The sequence below is a fragment of the Malaya genurostris genome, chromosome 2 (genome assembly GCF_030247185.1).
Source record: "Malaya genurostris strain Urasoe2022 chromosome 2, Malgen_1.1, whole genome shotgun sequence".
Taxonomy (NCBI): Eukaryota; Metazoa; Arthropoda; class Insecta; order Diptera; family Culicidae; genus Malaya; species Malaya genurostris.
Window position 1 is genome coordinate 285997954 of NC_080571.1, and position 25545 is coordinate 286023498.

At 33.0% G+C, this 25545-nt stretch overlaps 1 protein-coding gene across 1 annotated transcript in view; it reads right to left on the minus strand.

Annotated features, from left to right (window-relative positions):
- LOC131429253 (uncharacterized) overlaps window positions 1-25545 on the minus strand; it is a 367830-nt gene that overhangs the window by 49749 nt on the left and 292536 nt on the right. The window contains exons 15-17 of the mRNA XM_058593304.1: window positions 23667-23733; window positions 23430-23595; window positions 5379-5533 (exon numbers count right to left, since the gene is read on the minus strand). Of these exons, the coding sequence (XP_058449287.1) occupies window positions 5379-5533; window positions 23430-23595; window positions 23667-23733 (388 nt within the window). The remainder of the gene's footprint in view (window positions 1-5378; window positions 5534-23429; window positions 23596-23666; window positions 23734-25545) is intronic.

Sequence of the window (25545 nt, forward strand, 5' to 3'; positions counted from 1 at the left end):
AGCATGCTTAGTTTCGTCCAATCAATTGGACTTCATGTGTTTTCATATGCAGGGTAATTTAATTGGTAAAACAATTTCCCCGGTTAGGAGTTAGCTACGGGTTCGAGTCCCGTCTCTGCGGTAACATTTTCGCGGTTTTCATTACATCATTGTGTTCACATGTCGGTTTTCCAATCTCTCTCCAGCATATATTTATGAGTTGGGGAATATATTCATATAAACAGAAAATATGAAATTAGAAATTATTAATTATATATTTTTCAAAGGACTTATAGGTCTATAAATTCCCATAAAAGTGTACATATTTGTATTTTGGTTCTAGCACCAGGTTATACAATACTAACACATGGATCAATAAGTCCCGAGACTAAAGCAGAGATGGCGCTCATAGTAAACCAGTAACCACGTCTTTCTAGAGTACTAACCTTTGCTTGAAACGGGTCAAAATTTTAAGTCGATCCGACCAGAAACAGCTGAGTTATCGAGGTTGGAGTAAAGTCGTTTTGTAGTTTGTTTAAAATATGGAAAAAAACCGAGTTTCGTGTTTTGATAAAACATTGTTTTTTAATGGGTAAAAACACCGTGCAAGCGAAACAATGGATTGAAAAATGTTATCCGGACTCCATCAAAAGCAACGATTTGTCGGTGGTTCGCCGAGTTTAAACGTGGTCGTACCGACACAAATGACGCGGAACGCTCGGGTAGACCTGTGGAAGCCGTTACACCGGAAAATGTGAGTGAAGTGACAAAAATTATAATGAAAGATCGTAAAGTGAAGCTCCGTGAGATTGCTGAGATGACACAGATATCATATGGAAGTGTATTTACTATCCTTCATGAAAAATTGAGCATGTAAAAGTTTTTTTTCCAAGTGGGTGCCGCGATTGCTTTCGATGGAACAAAAACAGCAACGAGTCACCCTACCACAAGTAGATGAAAACAATGGCGAAATTGAACGAATTGGGCTTTGATCTGCTTCCCCACCCTTCATACTCGCCAGATTTAGCCCCCAGTGACTACTGGCTCTTTGCTGATGTTAAAAAAAAGCTCCAGGGAAAAAGATTTAGCTCAAATGAGGAGGTCATCGCTGAAACTGGAGCTTATTTTGAAACGAAAGATAATTTTTTTTATAAACATGGTATTGAAAAATTGGAAAAACGTTGGAACCATTGTATCACGCTAAAAGGTGATCATGTTGATGAATAAAAAAAAATTTGCAAAAAAAATGTTGTTTCCATTGTTAGTCTCGGGACTTATTGATCCATGTGTTACTTGGTTTGTATTTTTTAATAACTATTTATTGGAACACGAGTTAAAATTAAATTATTAAGATTTAAATTGGGTGTTCAGCCACAAGTGGTAACTTTTCAGCCTTATTATATACATGATTTGGTTATTACCATGAAGACATCATTTGCTTGCGCAATTCTGAGATTTTTGTGTAGGGAAAACTGTAAACCTACTTGTATTGTGCAATGGAGAAAAGGAACTTATATACTGGCACTTATTACCGTTCTCACTTCCACTTTCACATTCACTTCACTTACATGTCACTTCACTTGATTTTCCCTATTACCAGTATCACTCATAGTGAAGTGATCACTGCAGTGAAAAAAACTCATTTTTTTTCAACGAAATGTTGATGGCGTGATGTTCAGAATGACATCAAGTTCATCCAAATAATTACTTTTGTCTTTGAAGCGACTTCCGTACTAAGGACCTAAATTCACTTCACTCGATTTTCACCGTGTAGTGATACCGGTAATAAGGGCCACTAACTTACTAACTAATTCAGAGAGCGAATCGATTCAATTGAAGAATTTGAATTTGCTTATAATATTATGCGACATTACATCTAATGGTTCTATATTTGTGAGTCTGTGTAATTCATTTGTACTAAACCAAGGAAGACGCTTAGAAATCATTTTCAGAATTTTATTCTGAATCCTTTGAAGCGTTTTCTTCCTGGTGGAACAACTTGACCAAATTGGTACTGCATAAAGCATGGCTGGTCTGAAAAATTTGTTTATAAATTAACAATTTGTTTTTAGACAGAGCTTAGAATTTCTGTTTATAAGAGGATATAAACATTTAATATATTTATTACACTTTGCCTGGATTCCTTCAATGTGATCCTTGAAAGTGAGTTTTTTTGTCATACGTTAAAGTATTTAGCTTGATCAGACCATGTCAATTCCAAGCCATTCAATTTGAGAATGTGATTATTGTTTGGTTTAAGAAAAGAAGCTCTTGGCTTATGAGGAAAGATAATTAATTGCGTTTTTGCTGCATTTGGTTTAATTTTCCATTTTGACAGATAATCACTGAAAATATTTAAGCTTCTTTGTAGCCGACTGTAGATCACTCTTAGATTTCTACCCGTGGCTAACAGACTTGCGTCGTCACAGAATAGCGATTTCTGACAACCAACGGGTAGATTTGGAAGATCAGAAGTGAAAATATTATACAAGATTGGAGCTACACTCGAACCCTGCGGAACACCTGCTCGTAGGGGTAGCCATTCAGATTTACAATTCTGCTAGCTAACCTGAAGAGTACGATCAGTTAAATAATTTTGAATCATTTTGATCAAATAAATAGGAAACTGAAAATCAGACATTTTTACTATTAAACCTTTGTGCCAAACACTGTCGAATGCTTTTTCTATGTCTAGAAGAGCAACTCCAGTGGATAACCCAGAAGGTTTATTTGCTTTTATCATGTTCGTTACTCTTACAGGATGATGAGTATTTTTTTTCTCATAAATGCGTTTATTTCATAGGCAATATACATAAGTTTTTCTACGCCGTGGCATCCATCATATTAGTATGTTGGTATTCATTAGTGAATCTAAACACTGTTTTTATCTGGCGAGTTGCTATTTTAAATTACATTAAATAATATACATTTATTTTGTACATGATCTTAGAACTATTTCAGGTTTGTTTGTATCAGTTCATCACTTTTATTTAATATAAGATAGTTGGCTATTGGTTGAACTCATGGAAGAGAAAACAGTCTAACATAAAATAAAATTTAAATTGGAACTCAAATGGACTTAATGAAATGATGAAGAAGTTTCATGTAAGGAAGGTCACAACAAGCAAGAATGTCGCGAACTGGGACATTGGATAGTCTACCTTGAGTACGCAAGGAATATATTAGTTGAGTTCTGACATCACGATACTCCACGCATGTCCAAACGACATGATCAATATCGCGATAACCTTCGCCACAAGCACAATGATTAGTTTCGGAAAGTCCAATTCGAAGGAGATGTGCATCTAACGTGTAGTGATTGGACATGAGTCTGGACATCACACGAATGAAGTCCCTACTCACATCCAGCACCCTGAACCATGCCTTTGTCGTTATTTTAGGATTAATTGAGTGCATCCACCGACCCAGATCATCTTTATCCCAAGAAGCTTGCCAGCTGGCAAGTGTTCTTTGGCGAGACGAGCTATAGAATTCATTGAAAGCAATCGGTCTCTCATAAATTTCACCCTCAATAGCACCACGTTTGGCTAAAATATCGGCTCTTTCATTGCCTGGAATGGAGCAACGAGCCGGGACCCAAACTATTGTGATTTGATAATTATTATTCAATATGGCGTTAAGGCACTGTTTTATATTGCTCAAGAAATACGGTTTATTTTTGCCAGTCATGTTTGAGCGAATGGCTTCAATTGCACTCAGACTATCTGTGAAGAGAAAATAATGGTTTGGAGATGTGACGATTATACTCAAGCTATAATGAAGTGCTGCTAATTCTGGATTTATTTGGGATTTCCATCGAGCGTATCTTATTAGCAGTGGCGACGAAAGCTCCCAAAAACGATCTTTCAATGAAAGAACTCCCGCCAGAACTTCAAGACTCATTGTATGTGTCGAATGCATGCAGCCTAAAGCAATTCGCAAACAACGATATTGAATACGCTCTAATTTGATAATATGAGAGTTTGCAGCGGAACGAAAGCAAACGCATCCAAATTCCATCACTGAAAGTATCGTTGTCTGATACAATTTTATTAGATCTTCCGGATGAGCACCCCACCAAGATCCTGTTATTGTTCGAAGAAAATTTACTCTTTGTTGGCATTTTGTTATCAGAAACCTAATGTGTCCTCCCCACGTGCATTTGGAATCAAACCACACCCCGAGGTATTTGAAAGTCAAAACCTGTTGGATCATTCTTCCTATCATATGAAGCTGAAGCTGCGCGGGATCATGTTTTCTTAAAAAGACGACCAGCCTTGTTTTCTCCGCAGAGAATTCGATACCAAGATGAACAGCCCAAACGGACAAGTTATCTAAGGTATCTGGCAATGGTTTTTGCGGATCAAAAAACAGTCGGCGGACTTCAAGTTTCCTATAAAGAATGATGCACGGAATTGGTTTAACGAGCAAAAAATAAATAAAGACCGCGGCAGTCTCAAATTGTCTGTAATTTTTTACGATCGTCTACGAAAAATGTGATTTTCAAAAGTCAGCAACTAAAACATGTCTGCAGTTTATTTTAGAAATTTGCTAATTTACAAAAAAAAATCATGTTGGATTATAAGGCACCATCTGGTCGACAAATAATCAACTAGAAGAGCTTACTGAATAGTTTCAAAATAGTTGCTCCTTTTTTCATTGTCACTTATAAGAACACACCCTTGAAATTGAAGGGTTTAATACTCTTCACTCAGTTTTTTTTCCAAAACCAAAAGACGAATCTGAACTATGGGACTATATGATAAAAGAAATGTAAAAAATCGATCCTTTCTTTTTGACACATAGATCTTCTTGCTTTAATCTCTCATTGTCCAATCCAAAATGTGTGAGTATTTACTTAAATTGTTATTAGTTGCACTCACTCTTAAAAAATAAATAAAAATAATACTAAAGGTACACCTAGAACTAGACACATAAAGAATCATCAGTTAGAAGCGTTGTTTCTTATTTGTGGGCTCCTCCCGAAACGAAATCCTGGGTACGGACCTGTACTACAGCATTATATATGAGAAAGGCATCATTACACCACTAGGTGAATTAAATCAGGTTTTTTCCTTGAAGATTCTTCAAGCAATAGCGGAGAAAACTGCTTTCACATTTCTCCACAATGACCATTAATGGTAGATGTAAAATTACCTAGCGTGTTTTATCATGAAAACACATCGTGTTCTGGCTGTCTTACCTCGTATTACTCATTTGTGGCTGATAGATGAGCCACAGATGTTAAACAACGAGCATAGCCACATTTTCCTGAAACTTTAGCACGAACAAACCACCTATCATTACGAAAGTAAACGTAATCCCTAGAATCCGTTTAAAAACCATCATCCAATTAGCTCTACCACCACAGGAAATAATCTGTTGAAATCCGTACGTACCAAATCCCCGCATCCGATGTACTCCATGATCATCGTCAGCGGTTCCTTGATTGTGCAGCACCCAAGCAGAGTAACAATGTTCGGATGTCGGCCAACTCGTTTCATCATCGCAATCTCGTCCTGGAATTCGTCGAATTTATCAGCTTTGGGGCACTCTAGAACGAAAGCGGAAACTTTGATTCGCATGATTTTGTATATTGGTTTATTAAAATACACTCGTGGGTTCAACACAGTTTATCTTGTTTTGATAGAAAAATTTTTATTTTAGATTATTATATATAACAACTAGCGGACCCCTGCACACTTCGTAGCGCAATAATATTAGATCAGATTTAAATAAATCAAAACTACTTTCAATCAATTTTAATGGTTATTGTCAAAAAGACGGAGCCACAGGTTGAGAATAACTGTTCTGCGATAAAAAAAAACATTTTTTGTTTCTCCATTTTCGGTAAACAACAATTTTCCATGTAAAAACTCAAACTTCATGACAGAAACTCCTTACGATTACCCTTGTGCTTTATTGACGGTAACATAAAAGCTAAATGAATGGAAAAATGACGTTTTAATTTAAATGACATATCAGTGGAAGTCATTGGAATTGTTTCCTCGATAACATTTGCCATTAACCTTTTAACTTTGAACTTTTTTTCTGCGTTTGCTTCTTTACTTTCTGTATTTATTGTTATACTTTCTGAACCTGTTCCTGTCCTTTCTGCTCTTGATTCTGAATTGTATGTATCAGTTTCTACATCTGTTTCAGTACTCTGTGTTTGTTCCTGTGCTTTCTCTACAACATGTTCCTGTCCTCTCTGCACTTGTTCTAGTATTTTCAATATTTGTTTCTCTCATGTCTGTACGCGTTCCTGTACTTTCTGCACCTGTTCTTGTACCTTACACATTTGTTTTTGTGCGTTTGGCACTTGTTCCCCTTATTTCTGCATCTACAGCTGTTTAGTAGGACTCACTAAACTTACAAAATCAAAATAATCAAACGACCTATGTGAAACATGGGTTCAGAAGAATGTTGCCATGATTGTTCGCGATCAATGAAGGTGAATGATAAAATAAATCAAACACTGTTTTTAATTCGATCGCAGAAACTTTTCAGCTTGTGGAAAGTTGATGAATCAAAGAGGAAAAAAATATCAACGTGATGATTCTCAAATCCCGTTCGATGATGTCCGTAAAAGCGACAGAAGTGTTGGTTAGAGTATACTGTACGGAACTGTTTATAGCCACATAATAAATTGAAATTTCGAAGTACTCTGCAAAAAACCGATGTTTAGAGAAAAATAGGCCCGAAGACGTCTCGAACGGGTATATATAATTTGGATCGTATCTGGGTCAAATGAAGACATTTGGGCTCAAATGCATAACCGTACTTGAAATTTGAAACAATCTCTAAAATTTGAAGGTCATTTTGAGAAAAATGCGCACAAAATATCCTTAGGTATCAAGTATCTATTATTGATGCTGAAGGTGAATGAATTTGCAATAAATGTATTTGCCTGAAAGTACTCGATCCAATTAAGCGATATTTGAAATTATGATCTTAAACCTTTTGTACAAATAGTCATCTCAATAGTAGAGTCGCCATATTATTTTACCGATTGCTCGACTTTCATTGAATCAACGAATTGTGATAAAATCGGATACAACATCTTTGTTTCGATTCTAAGAAGCAATACCACAGACAGAATAGTTCGAAAATTGTTCAACACTACTATTATAGCGACGTGAAAACTCGAAACGAATGCACAACTTTTCAACTTACCCTTACTTTTTCAATAGTTCATCTATCGAACAGAGATATCGGATCTCACTCTGACATATTTGTTTTTGCATATTGAGATGAACAGGGTTGCCGTTACTCTACCAAATTATATTCGCATTTTACTCCAAATTTATATCATTTATCAATTGAATGTACTTTTTGTAACAGTTGTGTTTGGGTTCATCTAATGAAATTCAAGAAGTATGACTATAACTGACCCCAACTTGAGATGCAAAATTTTACTTTTCGGACAATGGTAATGCTTATGTAAAATTTAGGCCAAAAACAAACCAAAAAAACATCCTACGAATTTAAACGGAATTACTCCATTGAACACTTCAATCTTGTTGTCTCTGTATGAAAGTTCAGCGCATTGTGGTAGCAATAATTACATCCATCGTAAAGATAGAGATTCACATTTTTGAAATTTAAAGGAAACAATGAATCATAAAATAACGTGCTCTCGTCAATGACTTTATTTTCTAACAGTCGTTATTTAATTTCAATTGACGGCATTGAACACAAATTATATATATATATATATATATATATATATATATATATATATATATATATATATATATATATATATATATATATATATATATATATATATATATATATATATATATATATATATATATATATATATATATATATATATATATATATATATATATATATATATATATATATATATATATATATATATATATATATATATATATATATATATATATATATATATATATATATATATATATATATATATATATATATATATATATATATATATATATATATATATATATATATATATATATATATATATATATATATATATATATATATATATATATATATACATTGAAAAATGGAAACCTGTATGCTGTGCATTTGGTGTCCATACTTAATTGAACATGTGATACGAAATAAAGAAACACGTGAATCAAGTATGCTCAGTAAAATTTGAATACAAATCAGATAGTTTGGCGCCAAACGATTTTATCAATTCGCGTCGTAGAAGGAGTGGTGCTGCCATCTATCTAAGTTTAATCTGTGTGTGAAGAGAATGTAAACAAAATATGTTATTTTTTCGCTTAAGTTAAATCCATTGGTTCTCGTTGTTTTAAAGTGATGTAGTGCGCATCGAAAAAATGAACACATAGACCGGCTTTTATTTAGGCTTTTTAACTGTTTTGGTTGAATATCGGAGTTGGTTTTGTGCCCGTAAGAAAGAAAATAAAATTTCTCTTCCGGTGCTAATAATCCGCATAGGTAAGAGTACACAGGATTTTTTTTTGATAAATTTATTAATTTGTGTTGTGCTTATGTGACAAACCAGTCGTAACATTACACGGAACGACCGAAATTAGCTCTGCGCCTAATTCGTGTTACTGTTTTTGAATTAGTTGATTTTAACAATACAATTTCCAAAATAACTATTAAATTAGTTAAAATTTAGAATTCACTGTGCTGAAAAAAACTCTTATTTTTAGAGAATGTGTTTAGTTGGCGAATATTCTGGACACAAACCAGCAATATTACAATCCAACACGAAATTCTCATTGACAACTAATTTCGTTATTAAAATCAGAAACTTTGATTCTATTTATCTATCACCGTCATTACTGAAGGACAGCAGTGTCAAAGCAAAACAATCCATTAAAAAGCTAAAAGGGACAGTCTTGTTGAAACTGCTCGGAAATTGTTTAGATGTTTTTCGCATGTGTTACGATATATCCCTATATAAATTTCTAAACCGATATGTAAAAATGACGTAAACTGTTAGTGGAAAGTGTATTTATTCAGAATTTGTGCGCAGTTGAAGCGATTGTGGGTGATAATGTTTTTACGCGAAACAGTGAAGTGAGTTTCGAATGTTGCACTCTAATTGTATACGTCAAATGATGTTTTTTTGTATCTTCTCATTCCGGGCTACGCCGTCCGGTGTACTACTTGTATTCGGTTTTTGTTTTCCGAGTGCTCAAAGTTTTCAGTGAGAGAGTCGATTTCGCGAAGTCGAATGAAGAAAACAGCGATTTAGAAGTAAAATTTTTCAAAAAGAAGTTTATGTTTCGCTTATGTCTTTTTCTCCAATACAACATCGTATTTATACCTGCAAATATAGAAAAGATAACCGCGACTGAAATTTTTTTCGGTAGTAGTGTGCCATCTAGTGGCTAGTAGTCATTACGGTGTTAACGAGCGCCATATAGCTGCTAATTGCAAAAACCAATTCAACCATTTATGTTGGTTGAAAACAACGTTTTATTTCTCTAATTCAACTAAAAAATTAGTTGAATGGATATGAAGCGTGCCTTAGCTAAGAAATGACAGCACGTTTAATTGGTGGATTCAACTAAAAAAATAGCCATTTCAACAAATATTTTATTATTATTAAGAGAATCAGAATTAAAAAATCTAAATCAGCAAAAGTAAGATTTTTTTAGTTGTCTCAAAAAATAACTAACTAAAATCAGAAAATCAACTAATTTTTTCGCCAAAATGCTAATTTCGGTCTTTCCGTGTACGAAAAATGTTAATCGTGGTTTATATGAAAATATTTTTCTCTAAATGTCGTAGATCGTGGAGTTGAAAAGCTGTTCGGATGGGTACGCAAAAACAATCCCTGGTCATTTTTTATGCTAATGAGAACATTAACGAAAGGAATTCGTTAGGCCGTGTGATGCGATATGTTCCAGATTGCAAAAAAAAAAATAACGTTTAATTCTTTCCCTAAAATGTCAAATTAAAACCGGTGGGTTCAACGCCTCAAACTTAAATTTGGGAAAATGAAAATTCATTTCTTTGCCCCTTCAATATATTATATTGTCTACCAAGTGAGTATTAAAATAATTTCAAATCAAATTCAGACAGGTATAACTCGTTGTCTGTTCACAGGTATGAATCGTACGTCTCGACGATTAAGGATCTTCAGCAAAAAGAAAGTTTTCGTTTTTCCAAACCGACTCAGGATTCCTGTTTGTTTCAGATGAGCTCATGATTATCGCTTGTGAAATCAATATATTCAATCCGAAATTTTATAATAAAAGATTTTAGTACACTTTGCTTCCAGAATTCGTTAATATTTTTCAGTGGTGATTCATTCCCAGATATTGTCAGTTCATTAGCATTTTTTGGTCTACCGTGTACTTGATATAGCTGAACAATATAAAATCGAATCAAAACAATAAATAGTAGTTACGAATTTGCGATTACCTTCCACAAAATGGTTTAAAGTTTTAAAATTTTCTTTCTCGTCAGTTTCAATAATTTGAAAAGTGCGGGTCAAACCTTTTTTTATTGTTCAGGAGTCTCTTCGAATATAGAATTATTCAGGTCACTATTACTGAGTTCTGTATCGCCTTATCATTGTGTACCGAAACAGATATTTCAAGCTGTTTATGCAACGATCTCTATTGTGTTATGCTCGGCACTTGCAGAGCAATGAAAATGCTGATGCTCGCCACTTGACTCTAGACAAGTGCAAAATTCACCAAGTCCGCCATTGTATACAGATGTCACTGCATCTATCAGAAGGTGTCCAGCCTGGAGTACTCTTACGCGTTTGACCACCAAACGGCAACCTCCGGTAACGTAACTGAAACATCCGAGTTCACCAACACACTGCATGTACAACTTTCTGACAGCTCCTAATGGTGATTCGAAAAATACATTATTTTCTCATTTAAAGTAAACACTTCGATTGCAGACTTACACCACGAATAGAAAAAATGCAGTTCTGAAGCACATCTCAGAAATTTTTAACATTGAAGCTGGTTTTAATTCATAATTGTTGTTTTGAAATGTTGTTTACTTATTTGCTGATACTGACCACTGTTTCATTTTTCGGTAAAAAAGCATAACTCACAGATATTATTTTATATCTATCAACTAAATCAGTATCGTCAAAGATTTTTAAAAACACTTTTATTAACCAATTCAAACAGCAAACTGAAAATCGAAGAAAACGGTACGTTTGAAAATTCATTACTTTTTGCTCTTTCTTGTTTACTTTCACTTCACACATATAAGCTGTCAAACTCAACTTCGTAGTCGCGAATAATCTAGTATTCATATTTTGCTCTCCAGCGGGCAGCAGCATTGCATAACTCGATACGCGCCAAACAATCATTGGAGATCTAGCATGCATTGAATGGAAAATTTCCAATTCTAAACGAACCAATTTTCTAGTTTTTCTCTACTTTCCCGAAAGATATTCCTTATGTACTATAGCCTAAAACCTCCGCATAAACGTCACCTTTCGAACAAAAAAAAATCATTTGAAGATCGGCCCACGCATACCAGAGAACATTAGCAACACACACTTTTTTCGTTATTATTTTATATATATAGAAGAAGAAGATAGATAAACAATCCGCAAACTGTTCACATCAGTTTTATTCTGGAAAACATGTTTGGGAAAATTGACGAATTTTAATTGTAACGATGCTTAACAGCCTATATTTTCCATTGCAAAAATGATGTCCACAATTTATTCCTATGGTCATAGCAAAGTATTGGATGGCTTAGTAATAATAAACAGTATCGCTTTTCAACAATAAGTTTTCTTTGGGTACAGTTGAAATTTGTTTATCGACACATTCCAATTCAAACATCCGGAAGCGTGATTGAGCATGAAACGAATCCATTCGACGGTATATGGTAAGTGTACTGAAATGGATGGAATCAAAGCAAATCATTCAGTCGGTGTTGAACAGTAGTTCGCACCGCACGCGTATAGCTCTTGGCTCCTGGAAATTTTTTCTGGCTACCTAGAGTTTCATTGATTCAAGGCTTCAGTCTTTTTCAAGGCTACCTGAATCACTAACAGTCTTTTTAAAGACTAACAATTAGTCAGCCTTTCTCAAGGCTATACAAAGAGTGATATTAGAGTGACTAAGAAATTATTCAGCCTTTTTTAAGGCTAGCTATTCAAAGAACTATTCTTCGAACTAATCAGTCTTTATTAAGACTACCACAAAATCAGTCTTTATCAAGACTTTTCCAATCTAGGAGTCTAATCGAAGACTAATTTAGCCTAGTTAATTTAATTTAAAATTTCATTCATTTCAAAAATGCCTGCGTCCAACCGGAAAGGCAACAAGCCTAAGGCTAAAAATAATTCAATACGGAATAAATCACAATCCGTTATTCAACATTTTTCTAATAACATTCACGATCTTATAGAATCTGAATGTAAAAATAAAAGACAACGGACGGATTTCCCTTCCGTTGATCCTATGCCGTCTAACAATATTTACGAGATTCTTCCTGAATCCGATTGTAGCGACATAGAAGAAAATTCTTCAAAAATTCCCAAAATGGACGCTTGTCGTTCCGGGAAGAAACATCAATCTATGCCACCAGTGACGGTGATGATTTCCGACTTCAGAGCATTCCGTACTGAGCTTCCTACTTTTCCTCGGAAGTAAAAGTCTCATTTCAAATCGGACGAAGAGGAGAATGTCGAGTCTTGGTTGATGGATTGGAAGATTACGAACGTCTTATTCGATATTTGTCCGAGAAATTTCATAAATTTTATTCATATGATATAAAATCAGACAGACCCTTCAAGACTGTCTCGAAAGGCTTATCAAATGATCAAAGTGTTGATGAAATTAAAAATGAACTAAAAGAATTGCTTGGTTTTGCCCCTTCCCAAGTAATACTTATGAAAAAAAGAGCGAATGGTACTTCTAAAGCACGCTCTGGAATTTCCCATGAACTTTACCTAATACACTTCAATCGAAGTGATGTAAACAATTTGAAAACTTTAGAAAAAGTACGTTTCATTTCCCACAATAAAAATCATTGGGAACATTATAAACGGCATAATCGTATTGCAAATTTAACGCAATGTCGTCGTTGCCAAGGCTTCGGCCATGGAACCAAAAATTGTCATATGGATATACGGTGTTTGAATTGTGGTAAATCGCGTTCGAAAGACGTTTGTCCAATGAATGAAACCACTGATAAATTTTCATGTTCAAATTGCGATGGAAATCATAAATCCAATCATTTGAAATGTCCTGTCAGGGAAAATTTTTTAAACGCTCGTTCGCTTAGACAACAAGTCAAATCAACGACGCTTAATTTACAGAACATACCTCAAAATCAAAAAACCGTTACAAATGCCACGCCTAATTTTTCTAAGGCACTTATTTCTTCGATTTTAAAACAAAAAACAGGTACGCCTTCCAATTCGTCTTCTAACGAAAACAGTTTATTGACAGGTAGATCGACCTCGTCATCATCTTCTTCTAATGTCAGTTATGCTAGTATAACAGGTAGAAATCTACCACTTAATTTTTCTAATGTAAATAATCAAAACACAGGACCGCCTTGCAGTTCATCTTCTAACGAAAACCATTTATTAATAGGTAGATCGGCCATATCATCTTCTAATGGCAGTTCTAATGGCAGTCTACCTACAAATATTCCTTCAATGCCATTCGCTTCTTTAAATGAAGTTGATTTAGGCGATATAACTGAAAATAAAATGATCTACCTACAAGATCAACTTTTTCAAATGATCATCCGAATGAATTCGACTTCATCACTTTTTAAAACATTTCAAATCGGATGGAAATTTGCAAATAAAATTATAATGAATTTAAAATTTAACAGTGATGTTAAATAGTTATTTGAATATTTTAAATTGGAATGCTCGATCTTTGAAATCGAGTGAAGATGAATTTTATAATTTTCTCAAAGTTCACAAAATTCATATTGCCATTGTGACAGAAACTTTTCTTAAACCAAATGTCAAATTGAAAAGTAATCCACATGTGGTTCGTCGATTTGACAGGTATACTGGAATGGGTTCTGAAGTTGCCATTTTTGTCCAACGGCAAATTAAACATCGAATTTTACCTTCTTTCAATACTAAAGTTATTGAAAACTTGGGAATCGAAGTTGAAAACATTCATGGAATTTGTTTCATCACTGGAGCGTATTTGCCATTCCAATGTACCGGCGAACAATTAAATTTCTTTCAAAGCGATTTGCAAAAACTCACAAGATATCGACCAAAATTTTTCGTAATAGGGGACTTAAATGCTAAGCATGTCCAGTGGAATTGTAGGCAAAATAACAGTAATGGTAAAATTCTTCATACTCAACTCTCAGCTGGTTACTTCTCAGTTCTTCATCCCAGTAATCCGACTTGTTTCTCTTCCGTGAAAACCCCGTCTACAATTGATCTGGTTCTAACGGATCAAAGTCACATTTGTAGTGAACCGATTACACATGCTGACTTTGACTCAGATCATCTTCCTGTAACATTCAGACTTTCCAACGAAGCTATAATTAATCCAATTAGTTCTATACTCAACTATCATAGAGCTAATTGGTTGGATTACAGATCTCACATTGAAAATCATGTGGATCATGAAACTATTTTAGAAAATTCTGCGGACATCGACACAGCAATTGATAATTTGAATCATTATATTATCGAAGCTAGAAATCTTTCAGTTCCCAAAGCTCAAACTAAATTAAATTCTCCTATCATCGATGACAATCTTCAACTGCTCATTCGGTTGAAGAATGTTCGTCGACGACAATATCAACGTTCTCGTGATCCTGCTATGAAAAACATAGTTAAGGATTTACAAAAAGAAATTAAACATAAATTTACTCTTTTGCGAAATGAAAATTTCGCTAAAGAAGTTGAACAAATTAAACCATATTCTAAACCTTTCTGGAAACTTTCTAAGGTTCTTAAGAAACCTCCTGCTCTCAAGGAAGGAAATTAAATACTTCTTACAAATGGCGAAAAAGCTCAAAAACTTGCTCAGCAGTTCGAGAGTGTACACAATTTTAATTTGAACGTTGTGAGTGCTATTGAAAATGAAGTCTCACTGAAATATGATCATATTTCAACTCAAGTGTTATTACAAGATGACGTTAGTGAGACGAATGTTGAAGAAATAAAATTATTAGGAAACTTAAAAACATGAAGGCTCCTGGTAATGAAGGAATTTTTAATATTCTTATTAAAAATCTTCCCGATGTTGCCTTGAGACTCTTGGTTAAAATTTTCAACAAGTGTTTTTCTTTAGCTTACTTCCCAAAAAGATGGAAAAAAGCTAAAGTAATTCCCATCCTCAAACCTGATAAAAAGTCAGCTGAAGCATCAAGTTATCGACCAATTAGTTTACTTTCTTCTATCAATAAACTTTTTGAAAAAACTATCTTGTTGAGAATGATGTCTCATATAAATGAGAATTCAATTTTTTACCAGAGCAGTTTGGATTTCGTCATGAACATTCAACTACTCATCAACTTGTCAGAGTAACGAACATGATAAAATCAAATAATTCTTCTGGGTTATCCACTGGAGTTGCTCTTCTAGACATAGAAAAAGCATTCGACTGTGTTTGGCACAAAGGTTTAATAGCAAAAATGTCTGATTTCCAGTTTCCTATTTATTTGATCAAAATGATTCAAAATTCAAATTAAAAAGTGAAAAGTAAAAAGTAAAAAGTAAAAAGTAAAAAGTAAAAAGTAAAAAGTAAAAAGTAAAAAGTAAAAAGTAAAAAGTAAAAAGTAAAAAGTAAAAAGTAAAAAGTAAAAAGTAAAAAGTCCAAAGTCCAAAGTCCAAAGTCCAAAGTCCAAAGTCCAAAGTCCAAAGTCCAAAGTCCAAAGTCCAAAGTCCAAAGTCCAAAGTCCAAAGTCCAAAGTCCAAAGTCCAAAGTCCAAAGTCCAAAGTCCAAAGTCCAAAGTCCAAAGTCCAAAGTCCAAAGTCCAAAGTCCAAAGTCCAAAGTCCAAAGTCCAAAGTCCAAAGTCCAAAGTCCAAAGTCCAAAGTCCAAAGTCCAAAGTCCAAAGTCCAAAGTCCAAAGTCCAAAGTCCAAAGTCTAAAGTCCAAAGTCCAAAGTCCAAAGTCCAAAGTCCAAAGTCCAAAGTCCAAAGTCCAAAGTCCAAAGTCCAAAGTCCAAAGTCCAAAGTCCAAAGTCCAAAGTCCAAAGTCCAAAGTCCAAAGTCCAAAGTCCAAAGTCCAAAGTCCAAAGTCCAAAGTCCAAAGTCCAAAGTCCAAAGTCCAAAGTCCAAAGTCCAAAGTCCAAAGTCCAAAGTCCAAAGTCCAAAGTCCAAAGTCAAACTGACTTTTGACTTTTATCAAAGACAGGAGACAAAAGACACAAGACAGAAGAGATAAGACGGAAAGCAGAAGACAGAAGGCAGCATAATGGGAACAGAAGACAGAAAACAGAAAGCAGAAAACAGAAAAATGAAATCAGAAGACTGAAGACTGAACACAGAAAATAGAAGATAGAAGACAGAAGACATAAGACAGAAAACGGACTACAAAATACAGAAGAAATAAAGAAAATGAATAAATAAGAAAGAAAAACGAACACAGGAGAAACAAAAAAGAAGTAATAAGTAAGAAGTAAGAAGTAATAAGTAAGAAGTAAGAAGTAAGAAGTAAGAAGTAAGAAGTAAGAAGTAAGAAGTAAGAAGTAAGAAGTAAGAAGTAAGAAGTAAGAAGTAAGAAGTAAGAAGTAAGAAGTAAGAAGTAAGAAGTAAGAAGTAAGAAGTAAGAAGTAAGAAGTAAGAAGTAAGAAGTAAGAAGTAAGAAGTAAGAAGTAAGAAGTAAGAAGTAAGAAGTAAGAAGTAAGAAGTAAGAAGTAAGAAGTAAGAAGTAAGAAGTAAGAAGTAAGAAGTAAGAAGTAAGAAGTAAGAAGTAAGAAGTAAGAAGTAAGAAGTAAGAAGTAAGAAGTAAGAAGTAAGAAGTAAGAAGTAAGAAGTAAGAAGTAAGAAGTAAGAAGTAAGAAGTAAGAAGTAAGAAGTAAGAAGTAAGAAGTAAGAAGTAAGAAGTAAGAAGTAAGAAGTAAGAAGTAAGAAGTAAGAAGTAAGAAGTAAGAAGTAAGAAGTAAGAAGTAAGAAGTAAGAAGTAAGAAGTAAGAAGTAAGAAGTAAGAAGTAAGAAGTAAGAAGTAAGAAGTAAGAAGTAAGAAGTAAGAAGTAAGAAGTAAGAAGTAAGAAGTAAGAAGTAAGAAGTAAGAAGTAAGAAGTAAGAAGTAAGAAGTAAGAAGTAAGAAGTAAGAAGTAAGAAGTAAGAAGTAAGAAGTAAGAAGTAAGAAGTAAGAAGTAAGAAGTAAGAAGTAAGAAGTAAGAAGTAAGAAGTAAGAAGTAAGAAGTAAGAAGTAAGAAGTAAGAAGTAAGAAGTAAGAAGTAAGAAGTAAGAAGTAAGAAGTAAGAAGTAAGAAGTAAGAAGTAAGAAGTAAGAAGTAAGAAGTAAGAAGTAAGAAGTAAGAAGTAAGAAGTAAGAAGTAAGAAGTAAGAAGTAAGAAGTAAGAAGTAAGAAGTAAGAAGTAAGAAGTAAGAAGTAAGAAGTAAGAAGTAAGAAGTAAGAAGTAAGAAGTAAGAAGTAAGAAGTAAGAAGTAAGAAGTAAGAAGTAAGAAGTAAGAAGTAAGAAGTAAGAAGTAAGAAGTAAGAAGTAAGAAGTAAGAAGTAAGAAGTAAGAAGTAAGAAGTAAGAAGTAAGAAGTAAGAAGTAAGAAGTAAGAAGTAAGAAGTAAGAAGTAAGAAGTAAGAAGTAAGAAGTAAGAAGTAAGAAGTAAGAAGTAAGAAGTAAGAAGTAAGAAGTAAGAAGTAAGAAGTAAGAAGTAAGAAGTAAGAAGTAAGAAGTAAGAAGTAAGAAGTAAGAAGTAAGAAGTAAGAAGTAAGAAGTAAGAAGTAAGAAGTAAGAAGTAAGAAGTAAGAAGTAAGAAGTAAGAAGTAAGAAGTAAGAAGTAAGAAGTAAGAAGTAAGAAGTAAGAAGTAAGAAGTAAGAAGTAAGAAGTAAGAAGTAAGAAGTAAGAAGTAAGAAGTAAGAAGTAAGAAGTAAGAAGTAAGAAGTAAGAAGTAAGAAGTAAGAAGTAAGAAGTAAGAAGTAAGAAGTAAGAAGTAAGAAGTAAGAAGTAAGAAGTAAGAAGTAAGAAGTAAGAAGTAAGAAGTAAGAAGTAAGAAGTAAGAAGTAAGAAGTAAGAAGTAAGAAGTAAGAAGTAAGAAGTAAGAAGTAAGAAGTAAGAAGTAAGAAGTAAGAAGTAAGAAGTAAGAAGTAAGAAGTAAGAAGTAAGAAGTAAGAAGTAAGAAGTAAGAAGTAAGAAGTAAGAAGTAAGAAGTAAGAAGTAAGAAGTAAGAAGTAAGAAGTAAGAAGTAAGAAGTAAGAAGTAAGAAGTAAGAAGTAAGAAGTAAGAAGTAAGAAGTAAGAAGTAAGAAGTAAGAAGTAAGAAGTAAGAAGTAAGAAGTAAGAAGTAAGAAGTAAGAAGTAAGAAGTAAGAAGTAAGAAGTAAGAAGTAAGAAGTAAGAAGTAAGAAGTAAGAAGTAAGAAGTAAGAAGTAAGAAGTAAGAAGTAAGAAGTAAGAAGTAAGAAGTAAGAAGTAAGAAGTAAGAAGTAAGAAGTAAGAAGTAAGAAGTAAGAAGTAAGAAGTAAGAAGTAAGAAGTAAGAAGTAAGAAGTAAGAAGTAAGAAGTAAGAAGTAAGAAGTAAGAAGTAAGAAGTAAGAAGTAAGAAGTAAGAAGTAAGAAGTAAGAAGTAAGAAGTAAGAAGTAAGAAGTAAGAAGTAAGAAGTAAGAAGTAAGAAGTAAGAAGTAAGAAGTAAGAAGTAAGAAGTAAGAAGTAAGAAGTAAGAAGTAAGAAGTAAGAAGTAAGAAGTAAGAAGTAAGAAGTAAGAAGTAAGAAGTAAGAAGTAAGAAGTAAGAAGTAAGAAGTAAGAAGTAAGAAGTAAGAAGTAAGAAGTAAGAAGTAAGAAGTAAGAAGTAAGAAGTAAGAAGTAAGAAGTAAGAAGTAAGAAGTAAGAAGTAAGAAGTAAGAAGTAAGAAGTAAGAAGTAAGAAGTAAGAAGTAAGAAGTAAGAAGTAAGAAGTAAGAAGTAAGAAGTAAGAAGTAAGAAGTAAGAAGTAAGAAGTAAGAAGTAAGAAGTAAGAAGTAAGAAGTAAGAAGTAAGAAGTAAGAAGTAAGAAGTAAGAAGTAAGAAGTAAGAAGTAAGAAGTAAGAAGTAAGAAGTAAGAAGTAAGAAGTAAGAAGTAAGAAGTAAGAAGTAAGAAGTAAGAAGTAAGAAGTAAGAAGTAAGAAGTAAGAAGTAAGAAGTAAGAAGTAAGAAGTAAGAAGTAAGAAGTAAGAAGTAAGAAGTAAGAAGTAAGAAGTAAGAAGTAAGAAGTAAGAAGTAAGAAGTAAGAAGTAAGAAGTAAGAAGTAAGAAGTAAGAAGTAAGAAGTAAGAAGTAAGAAGTAAGAAGTAAGAAGTAAGAAGTAAGAAGTAAGAAGTAAGAAGTAAGAAGTAAGAAGTAAGAAGTAAGAAGTAAGAAGTAAGAAGTAAGAAGTAAGAAGTAAGAAGTAAGAAGTAAGAAGTAAGAAGTAAGAAGTAAGAAGTAAGAAGTAAGAAGTAAGAAGTAAGAAGTAAGAAGTAAGAAGTAAGAAGTAAGAAGTAAGAAGTAAGAAGTAAGAAGTAAGAAGTAAGAAGTAAGAAGTAAGAAGTAAGAAGTAAGAAGTAAGAAGTAAGAAGTAAGAAGTAAGAAGTAAGAAGTAAGAAGTAAGAAGTAAGAAGTAAGAAGTAAGAAGTAAGAAGTAAGAAGTAAGAAGTAAGAAGTAAGAAGTAAGAAGTAAGAAGTAAGAAGTAAGAAGTAAGAAGTAAGAAGTAAGAAGTAAGAAGTAAGAAGTAAGAAGTAAGAAGTAAGAAGTAAGAAGTAAGAAGTAAGAAGTAAGAAGTAAGAAGTAAGAAGTAAGAAGTAAGAAGTAAGAAGTAAGAAGTAAGAAGTAAGAAGTAAGAAGTAAGAAGTAAGAAGTAAGAAGTAAGAAGTAAGAAGTAAGAAGTAAGAAGTAAGAAGTAAGAAGTAAGAAGTAAGAAGTAAGAAGTAAGAAGTAAGAAGTAAGAAGTAAGAAGTAAGAAGTAAGAAGTAAGAAGTAAGAAGTAAGAAGTAAGAAGTAAGAAGTAAGAAGTAAGAAGTAAGAAGTAAGAAGTAAGAAGTAAGAAGTAAGAAGTAAGAAGTAAGAAGTAAGAAGTAAGAAGTAAGAAGTAAGAAGTAAGAAGTAAGAAGTAAGAAGTAAGAAGTAAGAAGTAAGAAGTAAGAAGTAAGAAGTAAGAAGTAAGAAGTAAGAAGTAAGAAGTAAGAAGTAAGAAGTAAGAAGTAAGAAGTAAGAAGTAAGAAGTAAGAAGTAAGAAGTAAGAAGTAAGAAGTAAGAAGTAAGAAGTAAGAAGTAAGAAGTAAGAAGTAAGAAGTAAGAAGTAAGAAGTAAGAAGTAAGAAGTAAGAAGTAAGAAGTAAGAAGTAAGAAGTAAGAAGTAAGAAGTAAGAAGTAAGAAGTAAGAAGTAAGAAGTAAGAAGTAAGAAGTAAGAAGTAAGAAGTAAGAAGTAAGAAGTAAGAAGTAAGAAGTAAGAAGTAAGAAGTAAGAAGTAAGAAGTAAGAAGTAAGAAGTAAGAAGTAAGAAGTAAGAAGTAAGAAGTAAGAAGTAAGAAGTAAGAAGTAAGAAGTAAGAAGTAAGAAGTAAGAAGTAAGAAGTAAGAAGTAAGAAGTAAGAAGTAAGAAGTAAGAAGTAAGAAGTAAGAAGTAAGAAGTAAGAAGTAAGAAGTAAGAAGTAAGAAGTAAGAAGTAAGAAGTAAGAAGTAAGAAGTAAGAAGTAAGAAGTAAGAAGTAAGAAGTAAGAAGTAAGAAGTAAGAAGTAAGAAGTAAGAAGTAAGAAGTAAGAAGTAAGAAGTAAGAAGTAAGAAGTAAGAAGTAAGAAGTAAGAAGTAAGAAGTAAGAAGTAAGAAGTAAGAAGTAAGAAGTAAGAAGTAAGAAGTAAGAAGTAAGAAGTAAGAAGTAAGAAGTAAGAAGTAAGAAGTAAGAAGTAAGAAGTAAGAAGTAAGAAGTAAGAAGTAAGAAGTAAGAAGTAAGAAGTAAGAAGTAAGAAGTAAGAAGTAAGAAGTAAGAAGTAAGAAGTAAGAAGTAAGAAGTAAGAAGTAAGAAGTAAGAAGTAAGAAGTAAGAAGTAAGAAGTAAGAAGTAAGAAGTAAGAAGTAAGAAGTAAGAAGTAAGAAGTAAGAAGTAAGAAGTAAGAAGTAAGAAGTAAGAAGTAAGAAGTAAGAAGTAAGAAGTAAGAAGTAAGAAGTAAGAAGTAAGAAGTAAGAAGTAAGAAGTAAGAAGTAAGAAGTAAGAAGTAAGAAGTAAGAAGTAAGAAGTAAGAAGTAAGAAGTAAGAAGTAAGAAGTAAGAAGTAAGAAGTAAGAAGTAAGAAGTAAGAAGTAAGAAGTAAGAAGTAAGAAGTAAGAAGTAAGAAGTAAGAAGTAAGAAGTAAGAAGTAAGAAGTAAGAAGTAAGAAGTAAGAAGTAAGAAGTAAGAAGTAAGAAGTAAGAAGTAAGAAGTAAGAAGTAAGAAGTAAGAAGTAAGAAGTAAGAAGTAAGAAGTAAGAAGTAAGAAGTAAGAAGTAAGAAGTAAGAAGTAAGAAGTAAGAAGTAAGAAGTAAGAAGTAAGAAGTAAGAAGTAAGAAGTAAGAAGTAAGAAGTAAGAAGTAAGAAGTAAGAAGTAAGAAGTAAGAAGTAAGAAGTAAGAAGTAAGAAGTAAGAAGTAAGAAGTAAGAAGTAAGAAGTAAGAAGTAAGAAGTAAGAAGTAAGAAGTAAGAAGTAAGAAGTAAGAAGTAAGAAGTAAGAAGTAAGAAGTAAGAAGTAAGAAGTAAGAAGTAAGAAGTAAGAAGTAAGAAGTAAGAAGTAAGAAGTAAGAAGTAAGAAGTAAGAAGTAAGAAGTAAGAAGTAAGAAGTAAGAAGTAAGAAGTAAGAAGTAAGAAGTAAGAAGTAAGAAGTAAGAAGTAAGAAGTAAGAAGTAAGAAGTAAGAAGTAAGAAGTAAGAAGTAAGAAGTAAGAAGTAAGAAGTAAGAAGTAAGAAGTAAGAAGTAAGAAGTAAGAAGTAAGAAGTAAGAAGTAAGAAGTAAGAAGTAAGAAGTAAGAAGTAAGAAGTAAGAAGTAAGAAGTAAGAAGTAAGAAGTAAGAAGTAAGAAGTAAGAAGTAAGAAGTAAGAAGTAAGAAGTAAGAAGTAAGAAGTAAGAAGTAAGAAGTAAGAAGTAAGAAGTAAGAAGTAAGAAGTAAGAAGTAAGAAGTAAGAAGTAAGAAGTAAGAAGTAAGAAGTAAGAAGTAAGAAGTAAGAAGTAAGAAGTAAGAAGTAAGAAGTAAGAAGTAAGAAGTAAGAAGTAAGAAGTAAGAAGTAAGAAGTAAGAAGTAAGAAGTAAGAAGTAAGAAGTAAGAAGTAAGAAGTAAGAAGTAAGAAGTAAGAAGTAAGAAGTAAGAAGTAAGAAGTAAGAAGTAAGAAGTAAGAAGTAAGAAGTAAGAAGTAAGAAGTAAGAAGTAAGAAGTAAGAAGTAAGAAGTAAGAAGTAAGAAGTAAGAAGTAAGAAGTAAGAAGTAAGAAGTAAGAAGTAAGAAGTAAGAAGTAAGAAGTAAGAAGTAAGAAGTAAGAAGTAAGAAGTAAGAAGTAAGAAGTAAGAAGTAAGAAGTAAGAAGTAAGAAGTAAGAAGTAAGAAGTAAGAAGTAAGAAGTAAGAAGTAAGAAGTAAGAAGTAAGAAGTAAGAAGTAAGAAGTAAGAAGTAAGAAGTAAGAAGTAAGAAGTAAGAAGTAAGAAGTAAGAAGTAAGAAGTAAGAAGTAAGAAGTAAGAAGTAAGAAGTAAGAAGTAAGAAGTAAGAAGTAAGAAGTAAGAAGTAAGAAGTAAGAAGTAAGAAGTAAGAAGTAAGAAGTAAGAAGTAAGAAGTAAGAAGTAAGAAGTAAGAAGTAAGAAGTAAGAAGTAAGAAGTAAGAAGTAAGAAGTAAGAAGTAAGAAGTAAGAAGTAAGAAGTAAGAAGTAAGAAGTAAGAAGTAAGAAGTAAGAAGTAAGAAGTAAGAAGTAAGAAGTAAGAAGTAAGAAGTAAGAAGTAAGAAGTAAGAAGTAAGAAGTAAGAAGTAAGAAGTAAGAAGTAAGAAGTAAGAAGTAAGAAGTAAGAAGTAAGAAGTAAGAAGTAAGAAGTAAGAAGTAAGAAGTAAGAAGTAAGAAGTAAGAAGTAAGAAGTAAGAAGTAAGAAGTAAGAAGTAAGAAGTAAGAAGTAGGAAATAGGACGATGACCGCAGAACGAGATTGGCTCATTGTACGGAACATGTCATTGGTTATTCGATTGAGTGAACACCCTGCTGAGTCCAAGATTAAGATATTTTTTTCTGCAAACCGTTACCAAATAATTTAGTGTGGGATAGAAACACACATTATTTTTGTGACACTCTAATGTACATGAATGTTATTTTTATTGTAGAATAATTATCAAAGCATTAGTTTATCAACACGAAATACTCACTTTTCAGTTGCTTTACTGCCACAATCACGGTTCCGTTGTAGCCGGGTAGTTTACTGGCACTTGCCATGAACACACGCCCAAAGGCGCCTTTGCCAATTTCCCGTCCGATACGAAGGCAGGCATGGGGCACTTCAAGCATGTCCGCATCGCCCTTGGCTCGAGCTTCCTGAGTGAGCATGCGAGTTTTATCTTATATAAAATTTAACCGGCCGATCAACAATTTATCAATCCACTTACCAATATATCCATGTCAGTATACAAACGGTTTTCCTCCATCTGAATCGTGGGGTGATGTCGGTCAGCGCTGGAAAACGTTGATTATCCGCATATTAATAACTATAGGTGATTAAGAGTTACACAGTAAATCATTGACACGTGAATAATCAGCCAATATTCGCATTTTATTTCATTTAAACAGACGCAAACACCGTCAGTTCAGCATTTCAATCATATGTTTTGGTACCCACATTGATGAGGAAATATTTTTACAGCGCAAATACAAATAAATGTTTTTTTTTTGGTGCAGGAAGCATTTCGATCGTTTTTTCAGCTACATAGTAATTAAATATTGTATCACCGAGAAACATCGAGACCGTGGATTGCTATGATTTCGAAACAGAAGTGCACCATTTGAGTAGTGTTTCATTTCCAGTACTACTTAAAAGATAGCATTCAAGTTATCAACAAGTTGATAAATGATCGGTTAAATTAACAAGAAAAATAAATACCGCCTTACCGATGCACGAAAGACATCCGTTTTTCGACCAATAAAAAATCTGTTGAAGCCCTCACACAAGACAATATTTTTGGCAATCCAAAGTCTTATCAATGTCTGAAAGCCGCATTCAATCTAAAATTGGAGCTCGAAAGAAAAAAAAATAGTTTTTCGAGTGCTCAAATCGTACAAGGAAACCCTGAGTGTGGAAATTAAGCATAGCGCAGCAAGATGTAGTGGTGCGTTGAAAACAATCGCAGTTTTTCGAAGCCGGATTTCGTGACCAGAAACGGAGCAATTCTCTTGTACAACTGGGTTTCGGTAAAACACAAGGACCGCACTGAGATCGATGACGACACATACGTCAAACTTGACTTTAAGCAGTTTCCGGGTCGAAAGTTTCACAACGCAACTGAACGGAGGAATGTGCCGGAACAATTCAAGTTCGTGTTTGCCGACAACTTTGCGAAGTAGGCCTTGATTTGGCAAGCGATTTTTTACGAACAACACGGAAAATAAAAACTACCTATTATTTGACTTGTTTTTACTTCATTTTGAGTTCTTTTGAATTTCTTCTTTCATTCGCTCCTTCAATTGTTGGCAAAATACAAAGAGCAAAACCACCCAACAGTGAGAGTTTCGTTCAATAAGCTAAAATTAAGTAAACCGTATCAACTTGAAATTGAGTCAATATGATTCAACTGTGGAGTAAATAATTCATCTTCAAGTGTTTCTTTGCACGTGCCTTACGGAAACTACCTAGAGTCACTTTACCTAGAATTAGGATATTGAACGGTCGAGTCTCTGCTAATGACGGTTTATCTATATTCTCACTAAAATTACAGTATTATTAGTGGTTTATCTATATTAATCTTATATTATTGCAATTATTTTAGCGTAATTCTTTGTAAAATTTCTTCTAATAAGATGTAAAATCGCAGACCTTAGTCATAATGTAAGATAGTGAAAAGAAATGATTGCCAATTACAATACGCTACCTCTAAACAAAATGTAGCTGTCATTTTCATATTCGATGTAATGACTTTTTCATTTCGTTGCACTTTAATTTCTTATCATTCACGTTTTCTAATTTTCAATACAAAATTCTGATCTCCAGATTCAGGTTTACAGATTTTTCTCCTGAAAAATATAGATTTAAATTTGGCAACCCTGCATGCTGCACGAAATTCGAACAAAGCACGCTGCAAACGTACACGCTTATCAGCCGCTACCTAATTTTGGGTCAAAACCTTCCCAAAATCAACTAAAGTGCTTCTCCCCAATTTTGGGTAACGAGTGATGACCTCAAAATTTAGGTAAATGTAAGTTTAGTACAAGTGTTATGTCATAACAAAGCACGTTACCCATTTTTACCAATCAACTCAAAGTTTGAGTAGATAA